Source organism: Rhincodon typus, chromosome 20 (assembly GCF_021869965.1).
Source record: "Rhincodon typus isolate 14 chromosome 20, sRhiTyp1.1, whole genome shotgun sequence".
NCBI lineage: Eukaryota > Metazoa > Chordata > Chondrichthyes > Orectolobiformes > Rhincodontidae > Rhincodon > Rhincodon typus.
The window spans coordinates 5,431,278-5,454,979 of record NC_063351.1 but is presented as its reverse complement, the minus strand read 5'-3'; the positions used below and the strand labels follow the sequence as shown (position 1 = coordinate 5,454,979).

General features: G+C 43.5%; 1 protein-coding gene across 1 annotated transcript; it reads right to left on the bottom strand.

Moving 5' to 3' along the window:
- Positions 1-13,448: 13,448 nt before the first annotated feature.
- egr2b (early growth response 2b) lies at positions 13,449-16,773 on the bottom strand. Its single transcript, XM_020518742.2, has 2 exons — positions 16,341-16,773; positions 13,449-15,771 (listed from the first exon to the last, which is right to left on the bottom strand). The coding sequence occupies exons 1-2, from the start codon at positions 16,498-16,500 to the stop codon at positions 14,669-14,671; spliced, it is 1,263 nt and encodes a 420-aa protein (XP_020374331.2). The 5' UTR covers positions 16,501-16,773; the 3' UTR covers positions 13,449-14,668.
- Positions 16,774-23,702: the final 6,929 nt, after the last annotated feature.

Sequence of the window (23,702 nt, the reverse complement as noted above, 5' to 3'; positions counted from 1 at the left end):
ATCAATTGGCAAGTGATGGATTGAAAACAAGTGAGGTTCAGATGCACAGTTTAGAGTGGTTTTCATTTGCCTGTGTGGTAAGTTGGTGTCTTGATCTAACATAGATCAAACAATATCTGATTATTTATTTAAGGAATTGCCATCCATCAGTATTCTGGACCAACATCTTTGAGTGGTTAAGGAGGTAGTCTAATTTTACTGTAGTTCAAAACCTGTAAAATTCTGTAACCATATGCAGGAAAATCCATTCAGGATATCAATATTGTAAAATGTACAACAATTGCACTGCTTATATCTAAGTTTTATGTTAAATAAATGAAAATACAAACCAATACTAAATGTTTTTTAATTGAATATTGTACAATGTTAAATATAGTCACTCACTTATATATGTTTGTTCATGGGATATGGGCATTACTGTGTGGGCCAACATTTATTGCCCAAATCTAATTGGATTGAGGGCTGTGGAAAGTCAACCACATTGCTGTGGGACTAGAGTCGCAATTTGGCCAGATGAGGTCAGAATGACCTATTTCCTTCCCTAAAAGGCATTAGTAAACAAAGTTTCTTTTTCCATCAGCAGTTAGACTCATAATCAGGGGAGTCAATTTTTATTGACTGTAATCTGACATAGTGGGATTCGAACCATAACCTATTGTCATTGACACTGTCTTCAATGAAACGACCATTTCTTCCAGACTTGGGCTAATCAAGTCAACCTTGTCCGTAAATGAAACAACTAACACTAAAAATTGTGTTCTTAAAATATGAAGAACCTTCTTTACGGCAAGGAACTTTATTGTGAATGGATAATAAGGGAAATGGATATGCAAATAATGAGTGGTTTAGTTCTATGTTGATACAAATTCTTGCGACAATGAATGCGTTTATATCTAGGTGTAATAATAATTCATTCCTTTCCCTTCGAGGGGTGATGACTCCAAGCAGCCAAAGGAGTTGATTCTGGACTGCAATAGTTTAAGAATTAGTTTGCTCAGGTTTGACATAAGAATGACGGTCACTAAAAAGTTGGTTAATAAGATTGCTGTTGGTATTTTCAGATGCAAGATAACTGAATAGTGTTGTAGGTAGTCTTGATTAATCACAACATTAAGCAAAGCCGCATTATTCGAAATAAGTTTCTGTGGGAATACTATGTAAATAGGTTATGTTCCTGGAACATTAAATGAGTACTGAATGCAAGCACAACGTTAACATGAAAAACCAAAATAGACATAGAAAATGCAAAAAGAATATATTTTTGTTTCTTATCACATTACAAGGATATTGTATGCTGCTTTTTAATGAATTTATCCAGCCTTAATTGAGGTGGGAAATGGTCAAAATGAGTCCAATTTGCCCAGAAATACTCAGTTTAGGCACTGCTGGGATATAGTTAAGAACCATGTTATGACAGATCAGATGCGTGTTGTTGGTATCCCTAACAGTAAGGCCAATACAGTGGAATGGCAAAACCTTAGTCATAATCAAACAGCACGGAAACAGATTCTTTGGCCCAACCAATCCATGCTGACCACAATCCCAAACTAAACTAGTCCCACCTGCGTGCTCCTAGCTCAAATTGTTCCAAAACTTTCCTATTTCATATGTCCATCCAAACGTCTTTTAAATGTAATTGTACCTGCATGCACCACTTCCTCAGGAAGTTCATTCCACAAGTGGACCACCCTCTGTGTTTAAAAAAAAATTGCCTTTTATGTCTTTAAATCTCTCCTCTCCCTTTTAAAACAGTGCACCCTTATCTTGAAATTCATCTTAGGCAAAAGACAACTACCATCTATCTATATCTCATTATTTTATAAAATTCTCTTAGGTCACCTCTCAGACTAACCAGATTTCCTTATAACTCAAACCTTCCATACCTGGCAACATCCTGGTAAATCTCTTCTGAACCCTCTCCAGCTTGATGATATCCTTCCTATACCTGGGTGACCAGAGCTGGACACAGTATTTCAGAAGAGGCCTCACCAGTGTCCTGTACAACCTCAAGATAACATGCCAACTCCTATACTCAAAGGACTGAACAATGAAGGCAAGCTTGCCAAATGCCTTTTTAACCATCCTGTCTATTTGTGATGCAAACTTTATGTACCTGCGCCCCTGGGTCCCTCTATTCTACAACACTACCCAAGGCTCTACCATTAACTGTATAAGCCCCACCCTTGTTTGTTTTACCAAAATGCAATACCTCGAATTTATCTAGATTAAACTCCATCTGCTATTTTTCAGCCCACTGACCCATTTGATTAAGATCCCTTTGTAATCTTAAAAATCTTCCTTCACTGTCTACAATGCCACTAATTTTGGTGTCATCTGAAAACTTACTAATCAGATCTTCTATATTTTCATCCAAATCATTTATATAAATGACAAACAAGAGGACCCAGAACCAATCCCTGTGGAACAGCACTGGTCACAGGCCTCCAGCCTGAAAAGCAATCCTCCACCAATACTCTCTGTCTCCTGCTGTTATGCCAATTATACATCCAATTAGCAAGCTCACCCTGAATCCCATGTGATCTAACTTTACTAATTAGTCTACCATACGGAGCCATGTCAAAGTCATTACTAAAGTCCAAATAAACAACATCTACTGCTCTGCCATCATCAACCTTTTTGGTAACTTCCTCAAAAAACTCAGTCAAGTTTGTGAGACATGATTTTCCTCACACAAAACCGTGCTGACTATCCCTAATCAATTTTTGCCTTTCTAAATGTCCATAAATCCTAATTTTTATAATCACCACCAACAATTTACCCACAACCAAAGTCAGACTCTCAGGTCTATAGTTCCCCAGTTTCTCATTACAACGTTTTTTAAAACAAAAGTACATTAGTCCCACTCCAGCCATCAGGCACATCACCTGTAGTTATAGATGATGAAAATATTTCTGTCAGGGGTCTCATAATTTCCTCCCTTACTTCCCATAACATTCTGGGATACATTTGATCAGGTCCCGGAGAATTATCCCCCTTTATATTCTCTAAGACCTCCTGAACATCCTCTTCTGTAATGTGAACTGTTTTTAAAACATCAAAGTTTATTTCACTGCAGTCTCTCGACTCCAATTCTTTCTCCACAGTTAAAACCAATGTGGAATATTCATTTAGTATCTCTCCCATCTCCTGGGGTTCAACACAAAGATGACATCCTTGATCTTTAAGAGGTCCAATTCTCTCTCTCTCTATACTCTCTTGCTTTTACTGTATTTGTAGGATCTGTTTGGATTATCCTTAACCTTCTCTGCTATTGCTATCTCGTATCCCTTTTTTGTCTTCCTGATTTCTCTCTCAAGAATACACCTACACTCTTTATATTGATTAAGAGATTCAATTGAACCAAGTTGTCTATATCTTAAAAAAAAATTCTCTTTTATTCTTGACTAGAACCTCAATATCTTTATTCATCCATTGTTCCCTAATCTTACCAGCCTTACCCTTCACTCTAACATGAATGAAATACCTCTGAACTCTCCTCATCACACTCTTGAATGGTTCCCATTTGTTTGAGATAACAAAGTGTGGAGCTGGAGGAACACAGCAGGCCAGGCAGCATCAGAGGAATCAGGAAAACTGATGTTTCGGGTCAGGACATGCATCAACCTATTTGCTGACTGACTAAAAGTGAGCAAAAAAAACTTTGTGTTAGTTGTTTTATTTACGGACAAAGTTGACTTGATTAGCCCAAGTCTGGAAGAGATGGTTGTTTCATTGAAGGCAGTGTCAATGACAGTAGATTGGTAGACTATGGTTCGAATCCCACTATGTCAGATTACAGTCAATAAAAATCAACTCCCCTGATTATGAGTCTAACTGCTGATGGAAAAAGAAACTTTATTTACTAATGCCTTTTAGGGAAGGAAATAGGTCATTCTGACCTCATCTGGCCACATTGTGACTCCAGTCCCACAGCAATGTGGTTGACTTTCCACAGCCCTCAATCCAATTAGATTTGGGCAATAAATGTTGGCCCACGCAGTGATGCCTATATCCCATGAACAAATATATATAAGTGAGTGACTATTTAAAATAGTACAATATTCAATTTGAAAACACTTACCATTGGTTTGTATTTTCATTTATTTAACATAAAACTTAGATATAAGCAGTGCAATTGTTGTACATTTTACAGTATTGATATCCTGAATAGATTGCTGTGTTCTGCCAGCTCCACACTTTGTTATCTCTGACTCTAGCACTTGCAGTTCTTGCCATCCCATTTGTCAGAGGTCCTTGGACCTGCGAACTGTCTACTCCAATCAACTCTTAAAAATTCTTGTTTCATACAATTAAAGTTTGCCTTACTCCAATTAAAAAAATTAATTGTTAATCAAACTGCGTTAATGAGGATTATCAGCAAGGAAGAATGTGTCGAGACTTTTTTTATGTAAAGAGTTTGTTTTGAATTCATTCAGGTGTACGGCGATCTAACTGTTACTAAACAATGGAGCAGGTCTGAAGGTTTAATTGACTCGAAATTTCTGCCTGTTTAAAATCCATGAGCTTGCACAGATCGCCGCACTTTGAAACCCAACAATCTGCATTTCCTACTATCTCTGAATTGTTTGAGAAGGTTGGCTAGAGACTTCGGGGCGGAGTTGGAATATTTCTTGCCATCTGTTCTTGTAACACAACATCTACTTTAGAAATATATAGTATTCAACATCTGAATGAACGCACTTACGTCGAGGGTAAGTCTTAAGCGGGGACGACAGGACAGAAAAGGGAAACTAAAAAAAAACTTAAAATATGAAGGACCTAAAGTGTTTAAATAACACTTCACACTTAAGGACCTCCGAAAGTGTAGTACAGTCGATGAAGCATTTCAGAAGTGTAGCCATTTTTGCCATGAAGGCAAGTGGCTTTCAATTTGTGCAAGCTCCCACTAACAGCAACAAAATCAATCAAATAATTTTTTTTTGGGAATGATAGTTGATTAGGCTTTGACTGGAGCACCAAGAGAAATGGTCCCGACGTTTCTAATGAACGTTTCAACAGAACTCAAGATGAAAAGTCATTGACCTGAATGGTTAACTCTGCTTTCTCCACTGATGCTGACTTAATTACTGAATGCCTTCTGTTTTTATCTCAGATTTCCAGTATTTTGTTTTCTATTCTTCAAATAATTACATGAGAAGTTTTATGTCCATTTAGGAGAGAAGTCTGAACTTCTAGAACAATTAAGAAAGAGTTTGCACCTATCCGCTGTTATTCATGACCTTAGCACGTAAACAAGTACTGCAAAGCAATGCTGTCCAATAAAAATCAACGTGTACACAAGTGTGGCTATGGCAACACTGTTTTAAATGTGTGCACCAATTCAGATAGAAAACGTTACACACAGTACAGGAGAAAACGTAACCTTCTACGGTTAATTAACATCTACAAGCATCTGGTGATCAGGAAAGGAAACCCTCTATTTCAAAAAAAAGCTTTTCATCCTTAACAATTTACAAAAAGCAATGAGTGGGAAATAGGCACAAAATACAAATTATGTGCCTAAAATAAACCGCAGCTACTTCCAGCAGGCAGCTCTAGGCGTGATTGATAACGAATTATCCAATCACCTCCGCTCTGATAGATAATAGAGCTATTACCATCTGCAGCTCAATTGAAGTGCAGATACAACAAATGGGTCACAGTAAACTGATACTCCACAGGTTCTTGCGCCGCAGTGGGAGTGTCCATACCGCTGAGCTAAAGCTCCGAGTTCATATTCCACCTGCTGTAGACGTTTTTCATAATACGTACGAACATTTTATTAAAGGTTCAAACATTGCTTCCCGTATCTAAGGTTCAAGGCCCACCTACCAACCAATCCCCACTGTGAAAACGAACATTGAGATGAGTTCCAATGTTCACTTCCATTTATTAATCAACACTTCTTTTTATTAATCAAATGCATTCAACCAAACGAGGCTGGTGCTAACAACTTGGGTACAATTATCAGAAATGTCGTGCGTGTGGCTTTGGGTTAAAGCGTTTTCTCTTCATTAGTAGCGTCCAGAACCGCTGGGAGTGGTACATTTAATGTGTCATGGAATTCACTGCCGTAAGCGTCTGGGTTATTTACACGATGCTTCTGTATGTTTGCACTTTACCGAAGAAAATCTGCATTAGAACTGTTCTTTCATTCGTTTTGGCCACAAAATTATACTTGTAGAAGCTCGCATCTATTTAGTTCCATTCTGCTGAGTGACTAGAACTACCCGTTAAATAGTTTGCTATGCAAACAGTTTACCGTGAGCCTCACCTGCTTCCAAGTTGTTGCTTGGCACAGTGGTGTCAAAAGACGTTTTATAGATAATTGGTGTAACCTAGGCAAATTTGTCTGACTACTTTCTTCCCTTGTCTTGCCATCCCTGAGTCCGTTTTCTCAATAGCCACAGCCTCGAGAACAATGTCTTCAAACAAACAACTCCAATCTAGGTCTAAGAGTAGGAACGTTTAAACTTTCTGAAGAATATTTGTTTTACACAGTTGGGACGGTTTATGCTTTCTACCGCCGCTCCTCTAGTCACACGAAAGTAAAACAATTTAAGAATGCTACCTTCCCAATAATTGCACATCTCAATTTCGAACTGACCCCAACTCCTACTTCAAGAACTCCAAGTCATTGCATCTTCTTGCCTTAATGGATCCCTTTTTTTTAAAAAAGAATTTGAACATAACTTTACGCGCACTCTCTTACGAAATGGCAGTGACGGGAAGCATTAACTCAGTTTGATTCTCCATAAATGCTACCAGATTTGTTGAATTTGTCCAACTTTGGCAGGAGATTCGCCTGTTTGTGTCTGTGTGTTTGTTTTTGAGCATGTGTTTGTGTTTAAGTATGTATGTATGTACATCTTTGGGCGTGTGTATATTTTTGAGTGTGTATTCGCTTTTGCGTTTGAATGTGTTTGAATGTGTATTTGTATTGGTGTCTTCGAATGTGTTTGTGTTTCAGTGTGTATATATGTGTTTGTTGTTTGTTTGTGTCTGAATGAATTAACTGGGAGGAAAGTCACCAGTTGGTGGTGCAAAATCCCTGAAGTGTACCTGGAGTGAAGAGGCAGAAAACCAACGAGTGAGTTTTCGGGTTCCCTTTCCATGGACCAATAGTCCTTCATCCAAGGGATTTGAAGGGGTCAATGAGCACAGAAAATCCCTAAAATTAACGCAATGCATTTCTGGAGGCAAATGACAATTAACTGTTTATTATTTAAATGTTTCAGAACAGCCCAGTGGAAAAGCCTAAATTCTACACAATATACTACAACCTTTGCACAGCATCTATAGCAGAATAAAACATTCCCGCTTAAGGACCGCACAACGAAATATGACACCGAGGCGAATAGGGGGCAATTAGATCGGATGAGCAAAAAGTTGATTGAAGAGTTGGGCTTTAGGAATGTTTGCATGGAAGGAAATAATACAGAAGAGTCGGAATAGCGTAGTGGAGGGAATTCCAGAGCATACAGCAGAAGCAATGGAGGTCGTGCCGCTGATGGTGGATCAACTAAAATCAGGCCCCAGTCAGATGGGCGCAGATATCCCGGAGGATTTGGGGAGATTACAATGATGGAGAGGGTAAGGCTAGAATCTTAAAATCGAGGCAATGTTTTACTGGCGGTCAGTCAGCACAGAGGAAGGGGCACTTAGCGTAAGTTGAGACAAAGCAGCAGAGGTTTGAATAGCATCAGTAGGAAAATAAAAACGGTATCATCTCTCCATTCCAGGAAGATTCCTGGCGGCAGTGGATAGTTAAGCCAACTGTCAGATAATTATCAAACCTCCGTTCCTTGGGTCTGAGGCAGCAGAGATGAGGACTACATCCGGGAGAACAGTCAGTTTCAGAGAAAATCATTGGTTCTATTGTGAATTAGATCATCAACACTGGGGATGAAGGGTACTGTTGGACCAGTCAGTAGCTACAGAAATGTGGAAAATGTACTGCTGAAGTTTAGACCGTTGGGATTTTGTAAGTGCTGACAGACATGAACTGGACATAATTTTTTTGGATAAAGTATAGAGAATGGATGAAGGAAGTACAGTAAGGGCAAAGGGCGATATAGGTGGTAAAAAGGAAGTTACCTCGTGAGTGATACAATGGGACTCGTAAGACCAGTGGGATGACAAAGTGATAGTAGGAACTGCAGATGCTGGAGAATCTGAGATAACAGTAAAGAAGAAGAAGGGTCTAGGCCCGAAACGTCAGCCTTCCTGCTCCTCTGATGCTGCTTGGCCTGCTGTGTTCATCCAGCTCTACACATTGTTATCTCGGATGGCAAAGTGAAGCAGGCTCGAAGGGTGAATAGCCTACTCCTGGTGTTAATTTCCGTGTTTCTCAGTTTCACAGAGAATGTGGATTGGAGAGTTTCCCTGGAAGATAAGAATGAAGTGAACTTCAAGCAGACAGAACTTGATAAACTGAGTTTGAAATCTAACAATAACGTGTTATTCGGCGCAGGGACTAAAGGAGAGAAACAATGAAAATGTCTCGGTAAGACTTTGTTTATGGTAGTTGGCAAGCCAGTTTAAAAAAAACACAATAATTTTGATCATTTTGAGTGAGACCGATGGAACAAGATGCAATGCTGAAAGGAGGAGTCCACACTGGAGGAAATGGAGGCCAGGTAGAGATCTGAAACTTAAAAAAGCGTTTGGCACGCTTGCCTTCATCACTCAGACCTTTGACTAAAGGAGTTGGGATGTTATGTTGAGGTTGTACAGGACATTGGTGAGGCCACATCTGGAATACTGTGTCCAGTTCTGGTCGCCCAGTTGTAGGAAGGACATTATTAAGCTGGAGACGGTTCAGAAGAGATTTACGAGGATGGTGGTGGGTATGGAAGGTTTGAGTTGTAAAGAAAGGCTGGATAGGCTGGGACTTTTTTTCACTAGAGCGTAGGAAGTTGAGAGGTGACCTGACAGAATTTTATAAAATAATGAGAGGTGTAGATAGAGTTGGTGGCAGTTGTCTTTTCCCTAAAATGGGGAATTTCAAGACCACAGTGCGCATTTTTAAAGTGAGAGGAGAGAGATTTTAAAAGGACATAAAAGGCATTTTTTTAACACGAAGAGTGGTGGTTCCCGCGTGGAATGAACCTCCTGATGAATTAGTGGATGTGGTTACGATGACAACGTGTAAAAGACATTTGGATGGATGCATGAACAGGAAAGGTTTGAAGGGACATGGGCCAGGAGCAGGCAGGCTGGACGAGTTTAGTTTGGGGTTATGTTCGGCATAGACTGGTTGGACCGATGGGTCCGTTTCTGTGTTGTGTGACTGTGTTGCCACCAGCAGCGGGCAGTCAGTCACATGTGCAACCAGTGGGGGCATCTTCATTGGAAGGAAAGTGTATCCACCATCTCCTCAGCCAGGGTTCTGTTAAAGGCCATGCTGTCAGTACAGTCATCCACAATAGATTGGCAGTGAAGGTTAAGCGCCTTATTCAGCAATGAAAGGAGGAGAGGGTGCAGAGAGAGGTTCTGAGGCTGCAGTAAGGGTGTGTATGAGCTGAGAGAGATATTGGAAAGACTTGTCCTCCGCAGGTGCAGTGAGAAGTTTGGGGAGAACTGGACAGTTGAGCAGCTAGATTTGGAGAGCAGAGGACCTGAAGTATCTCAATATATAAGGAATCCTCATTAAAACCTGCATTATGTAGAGTATGTTGGCAACAGCTATTTGAACAGCAGTCAAATTACTTCCAGAAAATCTGAATGAAATCAAGTTTTATCATTAAATATTTTGTGGCAGAGGGAGAGTAAATGAATAAACAACCATTTGTCACATAAAATAGTGTCAGGGGAAAAAAAAATCCCAAAACGTCCTGGTCCACATTGTTCCCAAGTTCTTCCAAGTGAATGCGGATTGGACGCGGAGTTGGGGGTCTCACCAACCTCCTCAGGAAATAGCCTAGAGTCTGAACACACCAGTCCAACTTCTCCGACTTCCGGGACACGGGCATATCCCATTTCCAAGATTTGCAACTGTCCAGACAATTCCGCCGATAATCAGGGATTGCCAGGGGGTTTATTGTAAGGTGCAAATCACCTCAATGACAGAGCGGCGGCATTTTCACCTCTCACTATGAACTGGAATCGAGGCTTCAACGAAATTAAACATTCAATTTGGTTAAATGCACTTGATGAAGCTATTCTGTAATAAACCCGTTCAGAGATGTTATGACACAGATGGGACTTGAACCCGGACCTCCAGCTCAGAGGTAGAGACACTACCACTGCACCACAAGAACTCTTAAATGCATCGAGTGAACGCCACATATGGTACCGGTGTGTAGTAAAGTCAATATATTTCATTAAGGGGAAAATGTAAAGCGGGCTACTGTTGCACAGTAGTAGTGTCCTTAGCTCTGAGGTAGGACACCGGGGTCTAAGTCCCACCTGCTCCAGAGGTGCGTCATAACATCGCTGAACAGGTTGATGAGAAAACATCCAAAGCACAACCACATTCATTTTTTAATAAACTAAATGGTTAACGTTATTCCAAATTCTGGTGCCCTACGGGTTGTCCGTCACTTTTTGAAAATGTAGGAAAACTGCGTAACACAATACAAAGGGCTTGGACCAACTTTGACTACCTTTAGAACGGTTCTTGTTTCAAATGAAATCCTGTCTGGCACGTCTTGCCTCGTAAGCACGGGATGGTTGTCCAAAAACAGCCAATGCATTTTATTTTTCAGTTAATCGCAAATCCGATTGTTTACTGTCATCTGCCCAAGAAAGATGAATGAATTGGCAACAGTTGAGTGAAGTTAGTTCACGTTCTCCCAACCGTCACAGAGTGGGGACATTCTTTTTTTAAAAAAAAACACTACAAAAGTCTGGTGAAGGACACGATGCAGGACGTCCTCTCTAATTTCCCACTAGCTGTTAACTGGGTGGAAATAAAACGATTAGTAGCGTTTCTTTAGGGGCAATTTCACACGAGTACGTTTAGCTCGGTGTCTGACCCAGTAAATTCTAACGCGCTTCTATTTTGGGATGTTTCATGCTGGCGGCAAAATCAAAGTGCAGTTTGTGCGGTCTGAAGTTTATTTCAAGGACAGAATTGCAGCCTTCGCTGTACCTTTTGTACAAGCGCAGCGTCTGCACTGTCCCATCTACAACCATAGCCAGCCCCACATCAAAGCACAACACCGTGGATGCTGGAAAACTGAAATTAAAAACAGAAATGGCTGGAGAAACTAAGCAGGTCTGTGGAGAGAGAAACAGAGTAAACATGTCCAGTCCAAAGATTCTTCTTAAGCCACGGGACCTTAAAACGCGAACTCTGTTTCTCTCTCCATGGATGCTACTGAGTTTCTCCAGCACATCCTATTTTTTTTTGCTGGACTTTTGTTAGCCCGTGCTATTGCAGTCCAATGGTATTCCGCTTTCCTCTACGGTCGTTTGGAAATTGTAACAGGGATAAGGAATCTGTTCCCATGCCTACCCAACTTGTGTGTAAAGACATTGGCAAATAATCCAGAGGCAAACAAGTAGTCATTGTAAATTCAACGAAGTTTTTCCAGGGCGGGAACAATGGCGTATGCAAACGAGACAGAGCGGTTAACCCTGACCGGATTTGAACTGACTTGGAGACTATTTCGGCCTCTAGGACAGACCCGTGCTATCATTTCCAGAATCCTGAAAGCTCTCTGAGAATCTTCCCCGTTGCCTTTTCCTTTACTAACTCTTCAGACTTACCGTGAATGTCCCGAACGCCCTCAGTTGCAGGAGTCAGCCTTCCATTCTCAAGCTGGGACAGGCCTGGAATGCGTCTTCCGATTCCAATGGAAAATGATTCGCTTCTAACAAGAGCTCCCAGCTCTCCAAACCCACTGGGACTCCCTCCGCCACCCCCTCACTCCAATTAACAAGGAGACCAGCCTGCTCTCCTCCACTAAACGCCCCCTTCCCCCCCTCCCCACCCAACCTCTCTCGTAACTAACTGGAAGACCCCATCTCTCCAGCAACTGGGAAATCTACCTTTCAGTGTAACTCGGGTACTCTCCCTCCCCGAGCTCTCTACAAACTGGACGCCCCACCACCCTTCATTTTCAATATGAGGTGGGACTCTCCCTGCACCCCACTCCCACCCACAAATACTCTTCTCTTTACGACTGGGACACCCTTCCCCCCTACACACATATACACCGACATTTCTCAATACAAACTGGGTCCCATCTCTCTCCAGTGTACTTATCGCTTGAGCCACATCCTAGGGAGATGTTAAACGATGGAAGGGAATCAAATTTCACCCGATTGTGGAAAAGATGATTTATTTCAGAAATGCGTTAGTTTTATTTTGTTAAAACGTAAAAGTGTAAACTTAATTTAATTCTCGCTAACCCTAGGGACCAGGGGAGTTGTATTTTACTTGTGACGCTTGAACAGATTCTGCTCAGACTGATCAACTCAATCTCCAGTCAAGGCGTGGGGAATTGTCATGGAAACCCCCATCCATATTTAACGAGTTATACAAGAGCATTTTCCCTGGAAAGTGTGCAAAACTGCGTTCACATTCGAAACGGTACAAAGTGTTGTTGACTGTTACTCTCACATTTCCCATCTCACGCTCCCACCGTGAGAAGAGACGCGCACATGGGAAAATTTCCACATTGGCAGAGATCTGGAGAAAATCCACGCTTTTCCTCGCGCACTCTTCACGACTCCCTTTGGAGAATACATCAAGGGTCTCGGGAAGTTCACCTCTAGTTAGACTCCATCTAATTTTTGTTTTCAGCGAGGCTAACTGGGCCCTGGGGAGTGATTTTTTTTTGGGGGGGTAACATACTGGGGCAGGCCGGGACGCCGAACACGTGAAGATTTGGGATTGATAAAGCAACTTACAATTTATCGGCTGGGAAAGCCGCATCTTTTCCGTTCAAAGTTGCTCCCGCCTACACTGAAGGCGCTGGCCTGATCCCAGTGCCAGCTGTGATATTCCCCACAGATGGTGCTTCAATTTGAGTCAGGGAATCAGTAGTCTGCAGACCCACTCCAGGACCTGAGCGTTTAAAGCAGCCAGTGGAGTGCTATGCTGAAGGAGATGGGTGTGTATGTGGGTGTGTGTGTGTGTGCCTCGATGGGAAAATAGGATCCCACAGCCCAGAAAGAGGAGGAAGCCATTCGGCCCTGTTTGAAATGGCTATCCAATCAGTTCGAATGAGATTCACCGGACTGGAAGCGTTATGCCTGCCACTGTTGCTGAGTTTCTCCAGCACTTTCTCGCTTTTCCAATCAAGTTCCAATCTTTTACCCTCCCTCTCATCGCCGAATTCCTTTTCAAGAGCTTTTCTAGTTTGAAAATTCCCGGTGGATCCCTCTTCCAGGAAGCGCAATCAACAGGATTCACAACTAATGTTCAAGTTGTGAAAGTTTCGGATGCGATTTTTAAAATAACACACGCGGGCACACACACACAAGACAAAAGCGCGTGCTTTGTAAAATTATATTTACATCAATATGACCATAAAACAATACATCTTAAGAGGACTAATTGGTCCCTTTTTCTTTAAAAACCCAGTTAGTGGTTTTACACCAATACATTAAACCATCAAAACAGGTCAGCATCAGCCACATAAAAATTATTCACACTCTTTACAACCAGAGCTTTGCTACAAAATGTAAAACACTGGAAGATATTTAGCACAAAACGCGTACAAAAATATTTTCTAAAAATCTCCAGATTAATCGGCCGGAATTGAACAGCTTCGCCAGCTCGTGGAGGTCATTGGCGATTCCAGGATTGCCCGGGTCTGTCATTTAAGGCCGGGTATTTACATGCAGACATCGTCCACAATAAACAAGGCACCAAAATACCTCAGCATGCAGTGTTTAAATGCGAAAGTACAAAACATCCATTTGCCATTAAACTAACGCCGGATAAAGTTGCCTCTCAATGACCTCTGTTCAGATCTAACTTCTGTAATACCCCTCCCTCATCCTTTTTTTTAATCTCCTTTGGGACTTCCCACACGAGAGAGAAAGTGTTAAAACATCAACAACGTGCCGCACACATCCCCATTCACAACATGGGCCCATTCCTAGTTATTTTTATAGGATTAGAGAGCTTTTTTTAAAAAAAAATGTAATTTGTCACACTTTTTTTCCCAACTCGTTGTTTGAAGTTATTAGTGACCCATAAACACAAAGTGCAGGAGCGAGTTTCCTTAAATATTCACCGAACTTGTTTATAAACCATTCCCTTTCGCCACCTGTGCAGAACTCTTCACACACAGCCTCACGCCCCCTTAACCCCGATAATATTCTCGACCAGAGCTGCCTCTGAACTGGGAATGTTTCGGGCGAGCATGAGAGAGTTAGTCAACGCAGTGTGTATATATATAGAGAGAGAAAGAGAGAGAGAGATTTATACACAGTACCCTGACTGGTGAACGTAACCAGGAACACTACACTGTCAGGAAACATTAAAAAGAAACCGGTGACCAATTCGCTTTTCTTTCCCCCTCGTACGACAAGAGATGTTGTCCATGGGGAAGGGGTGGGGGTGTTATTGGAGGCTCTTAGAGACGAAGCTGGGGTAGCAGACTGTAAACACGGAGCTGCAGGAAACGTGGGTGCAATCTGCGATAAATATTCTGTTCCCTCAAAGTTCGCGGGTAGTGTCAGTGACTCTGTCTCTGCGTTGGCTTGTTCACACTGTCCTGGGCGGACAGACAGCGAGCGGGCTGCCCCCGGAGCAGACAGTAGATCCCACCGCGGGTCCTGGAGGCTTGTCCCCCGCCAGTCTCTTCTCTTTCTGCCGCAGGTGGATCTTGGTGTGCCTCTTGCGCTCGTCGCTGCGGGCGAATTTCCTGCCGCAGAAGTCGCAGGAGAAGGGTTTCTCGCCGGTGTGAGTGCGGATGTGGGTGGTGAGGTGGTCGCTCCGGCTGAAGTTCCTCATGCAGATGCGGCACTGGAACGGCTTGTGGCCGGTGTGGATGCGGATGTGGCGTGTCAGCTCGTCCGAGCGGGAGAAGCGGCGGTCGCAACCCTCGGCGGGGCACGGGTAAGGCCTCTCGTGGACCGGGGTCTTGCTGGGTCGGTTCGGGTACTTGCGGAGCCGGATGGGTCGCAGGGGCAGGTTCTGTCCGCCGTAAGCGCTGGGCAGCCTGGGTCCTTCCGCTGTCGGGTTACCCAGGGTGAAGTTCCGGATGGTGGACAGGGGAGTGAGAGCTGGAGCCATTCTGACAGTGTCCCCGGGGCAGGAGAAAGGCTTGCGCTCCACTCCCGGGTTCAGCTCTCTGTGCGAATGCTGAGGCTGGAAGATGCTACTGTACTCCGGCAGGATGGGGAACAGGGGGTTCTCTACCACCGGCTTGGACGACGGGTAACTCGGAGGTGGAGGAGGAGGAGGGTAGCAACTGGAGGTACTGAAGAAGGGAGCCGGCTCCTGGTAAATCTCCCCGCAGCTGTAAGGAGGGGGAGGCGAGTACATGTGCTCCATATCGCTCGCATTCTGTGCCATCGTGCAACTGAGGGTGCTGGAGAGAGGGTTCGGGGAGGCAGAGGAAGAGGAGGAGGATGAAGAGGAGGATGCGGAGGAGGAGGTAGATGGAGGGACTCCGAAAATCCCAGCACTCACGATGTTGATGATACCGTCGGGACTCCAGTTGGCGCCGGTACATTGAGAGTCAATGGAGAACTTGCCCATGTAGGTAAAAGACTGTCCTCGGGGGCCAGAGGCTGGGTGGTAGTTGTTGGGGTAAGGTAATTCCAGCGCTCTCTTGTCGCTGCTCATGTCCACATTAATCATGTCTGAAATGAAAGGGAGAGAGAGAGAGAAAAAAATGATGTGCGATTGTTTTCTGCACCATGGATGGAACCGGGTTTCGGACATCATAGAGACATGCAGCCAATAGCATCCCTTACACTGCTCCACACCTGGGACACTATCGCGATGAGGCCCCCCAGTGACAATAAACCAGAGAGATGAATAAACACAACAAACACTAAAGCAGACTAAACAACCGCCTCTGGTGAAATACACTCTTACACCAAACACTCTACGCTTTAACAAATATTTATACAAAAAAGAATCCACTGTATTGTTTCGTGTAACTTTTTAAAAAAAATGATTACCCCCCCACAAAATTCCCTTTCCCCCTCCTTCCCCAAAAAATTAAGTGAAAACTGTCAGTTTTTTTGGAATTCCTCTTTGTGTACCTTTATAGATAACCCAGTGCACAAACAGTATGAGATTATAATCAGTTCTATTATGCCCCGATTCCTGCCCCCCCCCCCCCCTCCCTTTTCTCTACACCCCAACCCCACTCCCAGTTCACTGGACAACAGACCCAAGGTGCTCAGTAACCCGAGGCGCTTACCTGAGGGAATCTGCTCGTATGGGGCCAGCTCCTGGTTGGGGAAGATCGTGACGGACGCGGGCAGCGAACTGAGATCGTCCGCTGAGTACATGTTGTCGGGTATCTGATGGAAGAGGCCTCCCAGAGACAGCGGGATCTTCTCCACCGCTTTCGCCGTCATCCTCTCCAATCTTGGCTCAATGGCCAAACGTTGTTTTGATTTTTTTTTAAAAGATCTCTCTCCGAAAAAAGTTTCCCCTGTTTTTTTTTTGCTCTCGTCTCAACGCGCTCTGAGTGTGTGTCTGCTCTTGGTATCGCAAGCCGAGCTGTGGGTGGTGGGTCTTGCAGGAAAGGCTAAAATCCTCGCCCTCAGTTCTCTAATGGGTAGGTAGGCAGCCCCAGTTTGAGCTGCTGCTAAACTCTCTCACTCTCTGTGTGTCTCTCTCAGTCTCAATCCCCCTGTCTGAAGCTCCACTTTACTATTTATCCCGAGCAGCCGAATGCCCCGTGACGTAAGAGACCATATATGGACTGAGAGAGGAAAAGGCTGAGACAAGTGCCAGTGACGCTCTGGGTGAGGAACTGATTGCCTGGGCGCCGGTTGCTCGGCCACAGGAGGCCTCATACCCCCTCCTCCACCCCCCATCACCGGCTGCACTGGGGGTTGGGGGGCGGGGGGGTGGAGAGAGGGAACAGAATGGGGAGGGGGTTTGCACAGGTTGGGGGGTTTGGGAGTCCCCCTATCTCTCCCATTGCAGCCGCTGCTGGTTAAGAGCGGCCTGCAGCGAGCTGTTGATTCCGGCGGCGCTTTCCTGTCCATGTATGGTGTCAAGATCCGGCAGCGAGGTGGTGGGGGGAGGGGAAGGGGGCAGGGCAGAGGAAGGGGCCAGGCCGACGGGGCTCCGCCCTCCTTCCCCATATTTGGCACAAGATTCCGGAAAGAGGAGAAGCGACGGAAACTGGCGAGAGCCACGCTTACGGAGAGGCTGCGAGAGAGACACAACAGACAGAAAAAAGCGGGGCACCGAGAAAACCGTAGGGTGACCGCAGAGAAAACAGCGAGAACTGACCTTCCACTATTATCAGACAGCAAGCGGGTGCTGTTTACATCTGATACAGCCCCCTAACTCTCCCTCCCCCCCCCCAAAAAAAACAACAACCCTTGGAATCAGCTCAGGTCTAGGTTAGGAGGGGGTAAGGTATTACTGGGACGCTGTGAATTTCTCTTGCTCACAACCATTCGGATCTATAGAGCGCTCTCCGTAAAACGTCCCATCAGTTTACATTTCCATAAGGCTCTTTCCCCCCTCCGCTCCCTCCCCCCCCCCCCCCCCCCCCGCCTTTCCCTGAATAATTGGTTTGAATGTACCACCCAGTCCGCCCGGCAGAGTGGGGGCCTGACGGTAGGTTCTTTCACCCCTCCTTGTCCGCTCCTGAGGCAGCTCCATCAAGGAAAAAGGGCAGGGACAGCTGAGTCAGCGTTGATCACTTGGCAACTTCTGTCCCGGAAACATTAGGGGTCCTGGAATGCAACGCTTGGATCTACCATGCGTTAACTAACACCTACACATGCCTGGGGACCATCATCGCCTGCCCATCCGAAAGGTAATCCCCACTTTCTCCTTTGCTCACTCTCTCTTCACTTACACTCTCTGCTGTGTGCCTGCCTCACTCTCTCACTGTCCATTTCTGTCGTTCGCGCTCTCCGTTTCACACTGTCTGCCTCTTTGCATTCACTCTCCACTCTTTCTCTGGCAGGTTCCCATCATTGCTTTCTGTTTTGCATCTCTCCATGTTTCTCATAATCTGTGTTTCTCTTTTCCTATCGTCTGGCTTTGGGGAGTTCTTCAATTTTACATTGTATCCAATTCTATTTTAAATGCTGGGTCGGTCATTTGGCAAAATATCCTTGCTGGGACTGGGACATTGTTCATCTGGAATTTCAAGTCAGTATCACCGACACTCCCAGGAGAAGAGTAAGGCAGCACTTTGCATGAAGTTAATGGTGACAAAAAATTGGCAGTCCTTATGGAGCAGTGGGCAGGGTCTCATTCTCTGGGTCAGAAGTGACGCTTCAGAACAGAACAAGCACCCATCTCATTAGGACCTGATGGTAAGGACCAGTGTATAAGGCCAGTGTGATTCCAATCCTAATTATATCAGGCCCTCCCAAAGTGTGGGTTGGGACCCCAAGTCAGGACACGAATTGATATTTTGAGGTCATGAGCTGTGATGCAGCAATAGCTGCTGTGGAACTCTGGCAGGATTACAGCAGCAGTACCATTGCTCTCACAAGCCCCCACTGTCACAGATTTCACTGAGGGGTCACCACAACTTTCAAGCCTCAAAAAGGGTTCACATTGTGAAAATTTTGGGAAACATTAGTTTTTTAAAAATATTTTCAACACTCCTGTTGCCTGTATTTTTCCTTTCAATTAATAGCTAATTCTTCTTTCAGTCTCTTCGGACCTCACCCCTTTTACTCTGTCTGCATTCCACCTTTAACCTCTGTATTTTGCCCTTTACTCTAATTCCCATTTTAACTTTCCCTGCATCACCTTCACACTTTGTATAATCTCCTTTAACTATTCCCCTTACTCTTCCCATATTGTATAATTGCTCTCTGTATTTCTCATTACTCTCTATACACCCTTAATATTTTCATTGTATTCCTCTCTTATTCTTTCTGGATTCTGTTTTATCCATTCTGTATCTTCCTTTACTCTCCAATCTCTCTGTGTCCCCATTTTCTCTCTCTCTCTGCATTTCCTAATTATTCTCTAAATATTCACCCTTTGCTGTTACTGTACTCCCCTTTATTTTGTCTGTATTATCTCCTTTCACTGTGTATTCTTTCTTAACCCTCTGAATACTCAGTTTTCATCTTCTGTATTCTCTCTTCACTCTCTATTCTCCTTTTTCTGTCTCTGTATTCTCCTTCTTTTTTCTCTGTATCCCCTCCCTGTCTCTATTTTGTCTCTTTAATCAATCAGTGCCAGGAACTGAGAAACGGGATGAGGCCATTTAGCCCCTCAAATCTGTTCTATCATTCAATGGGATCAACAATCCATGGCCGAATTCCAGGATTTAGCATCACCCGGGATCAACTCTATTTATGATGTGGAGGTGCCCGTGTTGGACTCAGGTGGACAAGGTCAGAAGTCACACAACATCAGGTTATAGTCCAACAGGTTTATTCAAAATCACAAGCTTTCGGAGTGCTGCTCCATTGTCAGGATTATAACCTGGTGTTGTGTGATTTCTGACCAACTCTATTTGTGGAAGAGAGTTTGAAAGTTCCAGCACTCCATGTGTGTAGATATTTTTCCTTTTCTCACTGCTGAAAACTCCAGCTCTAATTTTTTGACTGTACCACACAATCCCGGACTATCTCACCCTCACTCCAAAATGGCTTCTGTCTACCTGCCTTATTGGTTGCTCTTAATATCTTGAAAACCCCAATCAAATGACTCCAGAACCCTTTAAACTCCAGGGAATACAGTGTTGTGTTTGTGGAATCTCTCCTCATAACTTAACCCTTGGAGTCCAGGCATCTTTCTGATAAATTTTGGCGGCACTCCCTCCAAGGTCAGCATATATCAAGTGTGATGTCAGAACTGCTCACAATAATTCTGGATGTGGTTGAACAAGGCTTTGCATAGTTAAAGCACTATCTGTATCTTCTGGTATTCTAGCCCTATGGATTATAAAGAACAGCACTCCATTAGACTTTTTGGTGCAAATTTGATACAAAGTTTGTATCTGATCGTTCATGTTGTTAATAAGTAGTTAAGGACATAACAAAAAGAGTACCTGCCGAATACTCCCACTCTCTGTCCCCTGCCCCTCAGCCAGTTTTCTAACCAGATCAATCATTTCCTTTTAATTACAAGGCCTTCAAGTGTAGCTCACAGTCCCTTCTGAAGTACTTCATCCAAATATATTTACATTGTTCAGGGCTACTTTGAAGTTTTCAGATATTAAGGGAAATAGCTAGGAAGTGGTCTCGGACTGGCTGGTGTGGCCCGTTATTTGAGTCACTTTCTCGACAAGTTCAATCAGATGGATCAGGAATGACCTGTCCTTCCCAAATCCACGCGGGCTCTCTCTGATCAGCTGATCCCTGAGAGGTATCCGGTCAGTTTTGTGCTTGGATATAGACTGTAGCAACTTCCTAGAATCAGTCTCTAATTCCCTACGGGTTCCTCTCTTATTCTTGTCAAACCGCATTGGGAATATTCCAGGTTCTCTCTCTGTAATCCGCCCCAAACTCTTGTCGCCTCCCCCTCGCCAACACCTCTTCCAATTCTAACCCCAAGTCTCTCTGCTGTTTCTCCCCTGTGTCTCCAGCGGGCGCCCTCTGTTGCCTGCAGCCCTGTGCGGCGCCCTGCGCTTGTCATGGAAACAAACTATCGCTCGGCATTTTCCGCGCCTCAGTATCTCCACTTTGTTTAATTCAAACATGACACTGGTCGCAGAGCGATAGCGCCTTCATCCGCTTCTTGAATTTTCCATTTTTGCACCTGACATTCACAAAGGACAGTCCGGACAAGCCACCAAACCTCAGAAAAGCATGTTTATATTGAAAATAACACACGACTTTCCCTCTCGATGCAGCACGCCGTGTGTAATGCAGCCTAACACAGGCTTGATAGCACACGCTCACTTCCTGTAGGCTGCTTATAGTTTGAAGACGAACGTTTCAATGAAGGTTAAAAACAAACATTGGAAAAGAGTTCGACAGGTCCCTGTCAGTTTCTTTTTTTCTGGGATGAAGTTACAATGTAGCTAAAATGGTATGGTATCAGAGCAGCATTGTCTGTAACGAGGCTATCATTCCACTCCATATGGCAAATATTTAGATAAATGAAACACAAGGGGACATTTAGGAAATAGCCACAGGGACATCTGCCAATGGATTGGGGGCGGTAGGATCATACTTCCGAAGATCTGCTTCGCCTTTTCTTTCATTGAACTCAGGGCGGCTCCAGAGAATTCATGAGGTGGAGTCAGTGTTTAAAGCCGGACTGGGGAACATAACATGTTCAACTTCCAGCCAAACTCGACACTAGTCTTGCTCCTAGGCTCCCGAAATCAGAAGTCAGTCCGGAACGGTTTCATTTGAATGATCTACTGGTTACTTTATATTGCTAGCTGCACTGCTTCATTCAAACCAGTGGATAATCCCTAAATAGACCTCTGTCAACAGCCCCAAACTTCATTTCAACAGTTCCAAAGTTCTTATTCACAGAGCCGAATTTCAGATTGGTAAATTAGATGTTAGGGTCTGAACTGTGTAAGAACAAATGCCTCTATTTTAACTGGCGTTCACCTGTTTATTTTTAAAGATGTTCCTTTCTCATCAACAGGTCAGAGGACGTAGTATTGCTCAGTTTGCATTCCTTTCATGACATTCTACTCCAAGAACTGTCTCAAAGCCTTGTCATTCTTTAATAATCAGCCCCATTTTTATACATGACCCTTCGTATTCATTTCAAAGCACTGGGATATTTTTATACCTGGGTGATGAAGAATCATTGACGTAACTACTTTTCAGACAGAACTTATCTCAGACAATGGATTTCTTTGTAACTCAAACAGCAATGACCAGATAACCTGCTTATCTCCGAAGAACAAAGAACGATACAGCACAGGAACAGGCCCTTTGGCCCTCCAAGCCTGCGCCGACTCATGTTGCCCTTCCATACTAAAACTGTCTTCACTTACAGGATCCATATCCCTCTATTCCCTTTCTGTTCATGTATTCATCCAGGTGTTTCTTGAACGCTGCTATTGTGTCTGCTTCCACCACCTCCTCTGGCAGTGCGTTCCAGGCACTCACCACCCTTTTGTGTGAAAAATTTGCCTCGCACATCTCTTTTGAACCCACTCTGCACCTTGTGCCTGTGTATCCTAGTAATTGACCCTCCATCCTGTGAAAAGGCCTCATACTTCCCACTCTATCCATGCCCTTCACAATCTTATAAATCTTCTATCAGGTTGCTTCTCAACCTCCTACATTCCAGTGAAAACAAACCCAGTCTATCCAACCTTTCTTCATAGCTAAAATCCCCCATACCAGGCAACATCCTGGTAAACCTTTTCTGTACCCTGTCCAAAGCATCCACATCCTTCTGGTGGTGACCAGAACTGTATGCTGTATCTGAACGCACAGACTATTATGGGATCTTATGCATACACCTGAGAGAGCAGAAAGGATTTTGGTTCAACATGACACATGAACAACAGCATCTCCAGCACTGTTCAGGCAGTCAATATCATTGAGGTCTCTGGATGGAATTTAAACCCACAACTTTGAGAGTCAAAGACTATAATGCAACCACTAAGCCACAATCCATACAATAACAGAATGATATGCCATTCTTCAGTTTTTCATATTGATTTAATTTTCCACACAATCACTCCCTAAATACTTTGAAATACCTTCTGTATTTGTTTCTTTTCATTCTTTCAAATGGTACAGCAGGAGTTATTTTGTTTTTTAGTCAGATCAAATTCAAAGCAATGAATCTGATGAACATGTGGAATTGTCCATTTTTGCAGAAATAATAAAATAAAATCAAATGGTGAGAGGTTGCAGAATTCTCAGATTTCAGAGGGATCTGGGTTCCTATTTATGAATCACAAAAAGTTAGTGTGCGGGTACAGCAAGTAATTAGGAAAGGCAATTTAATGTTATTGTTAAAGCAAAGGGAATTAAATGCAAAATTTGGGAGGTTAGACTTCAGTTAACCAGTTAGTGCAACCACAGTAAATTCTTTGGAAGCAGCTCAGGCAAGATTCACCAGCCTAATATCTGGAATGGGCAGGTTGTGTTATGAGGAATGGTTGGCCAGGCGAGGCTTATATCGCCCTGATGCTTAAAAGTAAGAGGCAACTTGATAAGTTGCCATGCTGAAAATGACCCCCTTTTCCCAACTCTTTGTTTTCTATTAGTTAGCCACTTCTTGATCCCTGCTAATGTATATTCCCAACATCATGGGCTATTATCATATTATGGAGCCTAATATGCAGTAACTTATCAAAAACCTTTGGAAATTCAAATATATTACAATTATTGGTTCACCTTTATCTGGAAAGGTTGTTATCTGCTCAAAGAATTCTAATAAATTTGTCAGGCAAGATTTCCCCTTCATGAAACCATACTGATTCTGTTTGATTTTATTTCTAAATGCTCTGCTGTTACATCCTTTATAAAAGACACTAATATTTTCTTAATGACAGACGTCAAGCTAAGAGGCCTATAATTAGCTGGGTGTTTTTGTTTCCTTCCCTTTCTGAATAAAGGTGTTACAATGGTGAGTTTCCAATACCCTGGGACTTCTGCAGAATCAAGGGATTCTTGGAAGATTTCTTCTAATG

What these genes read in the sequence shown, in the direction of transcription:
- egr2b (XM_020518742.2), bottom strand. Translation starts at nt 16,500, where the DNA reads ATGACGGCGAAAGCGGTGGAGAAGATCCCGCTGTCTCTGGGAGGCCTC. An exon ending in ATACGAGCAGATTCCCTCAG is followed by an intron (nt 15,772 to 16,340) that starts GTAAGCGCCTCG and finishes CTTTCATTTCAG; the next exon opens with ACATGATTAATGTGGACATG.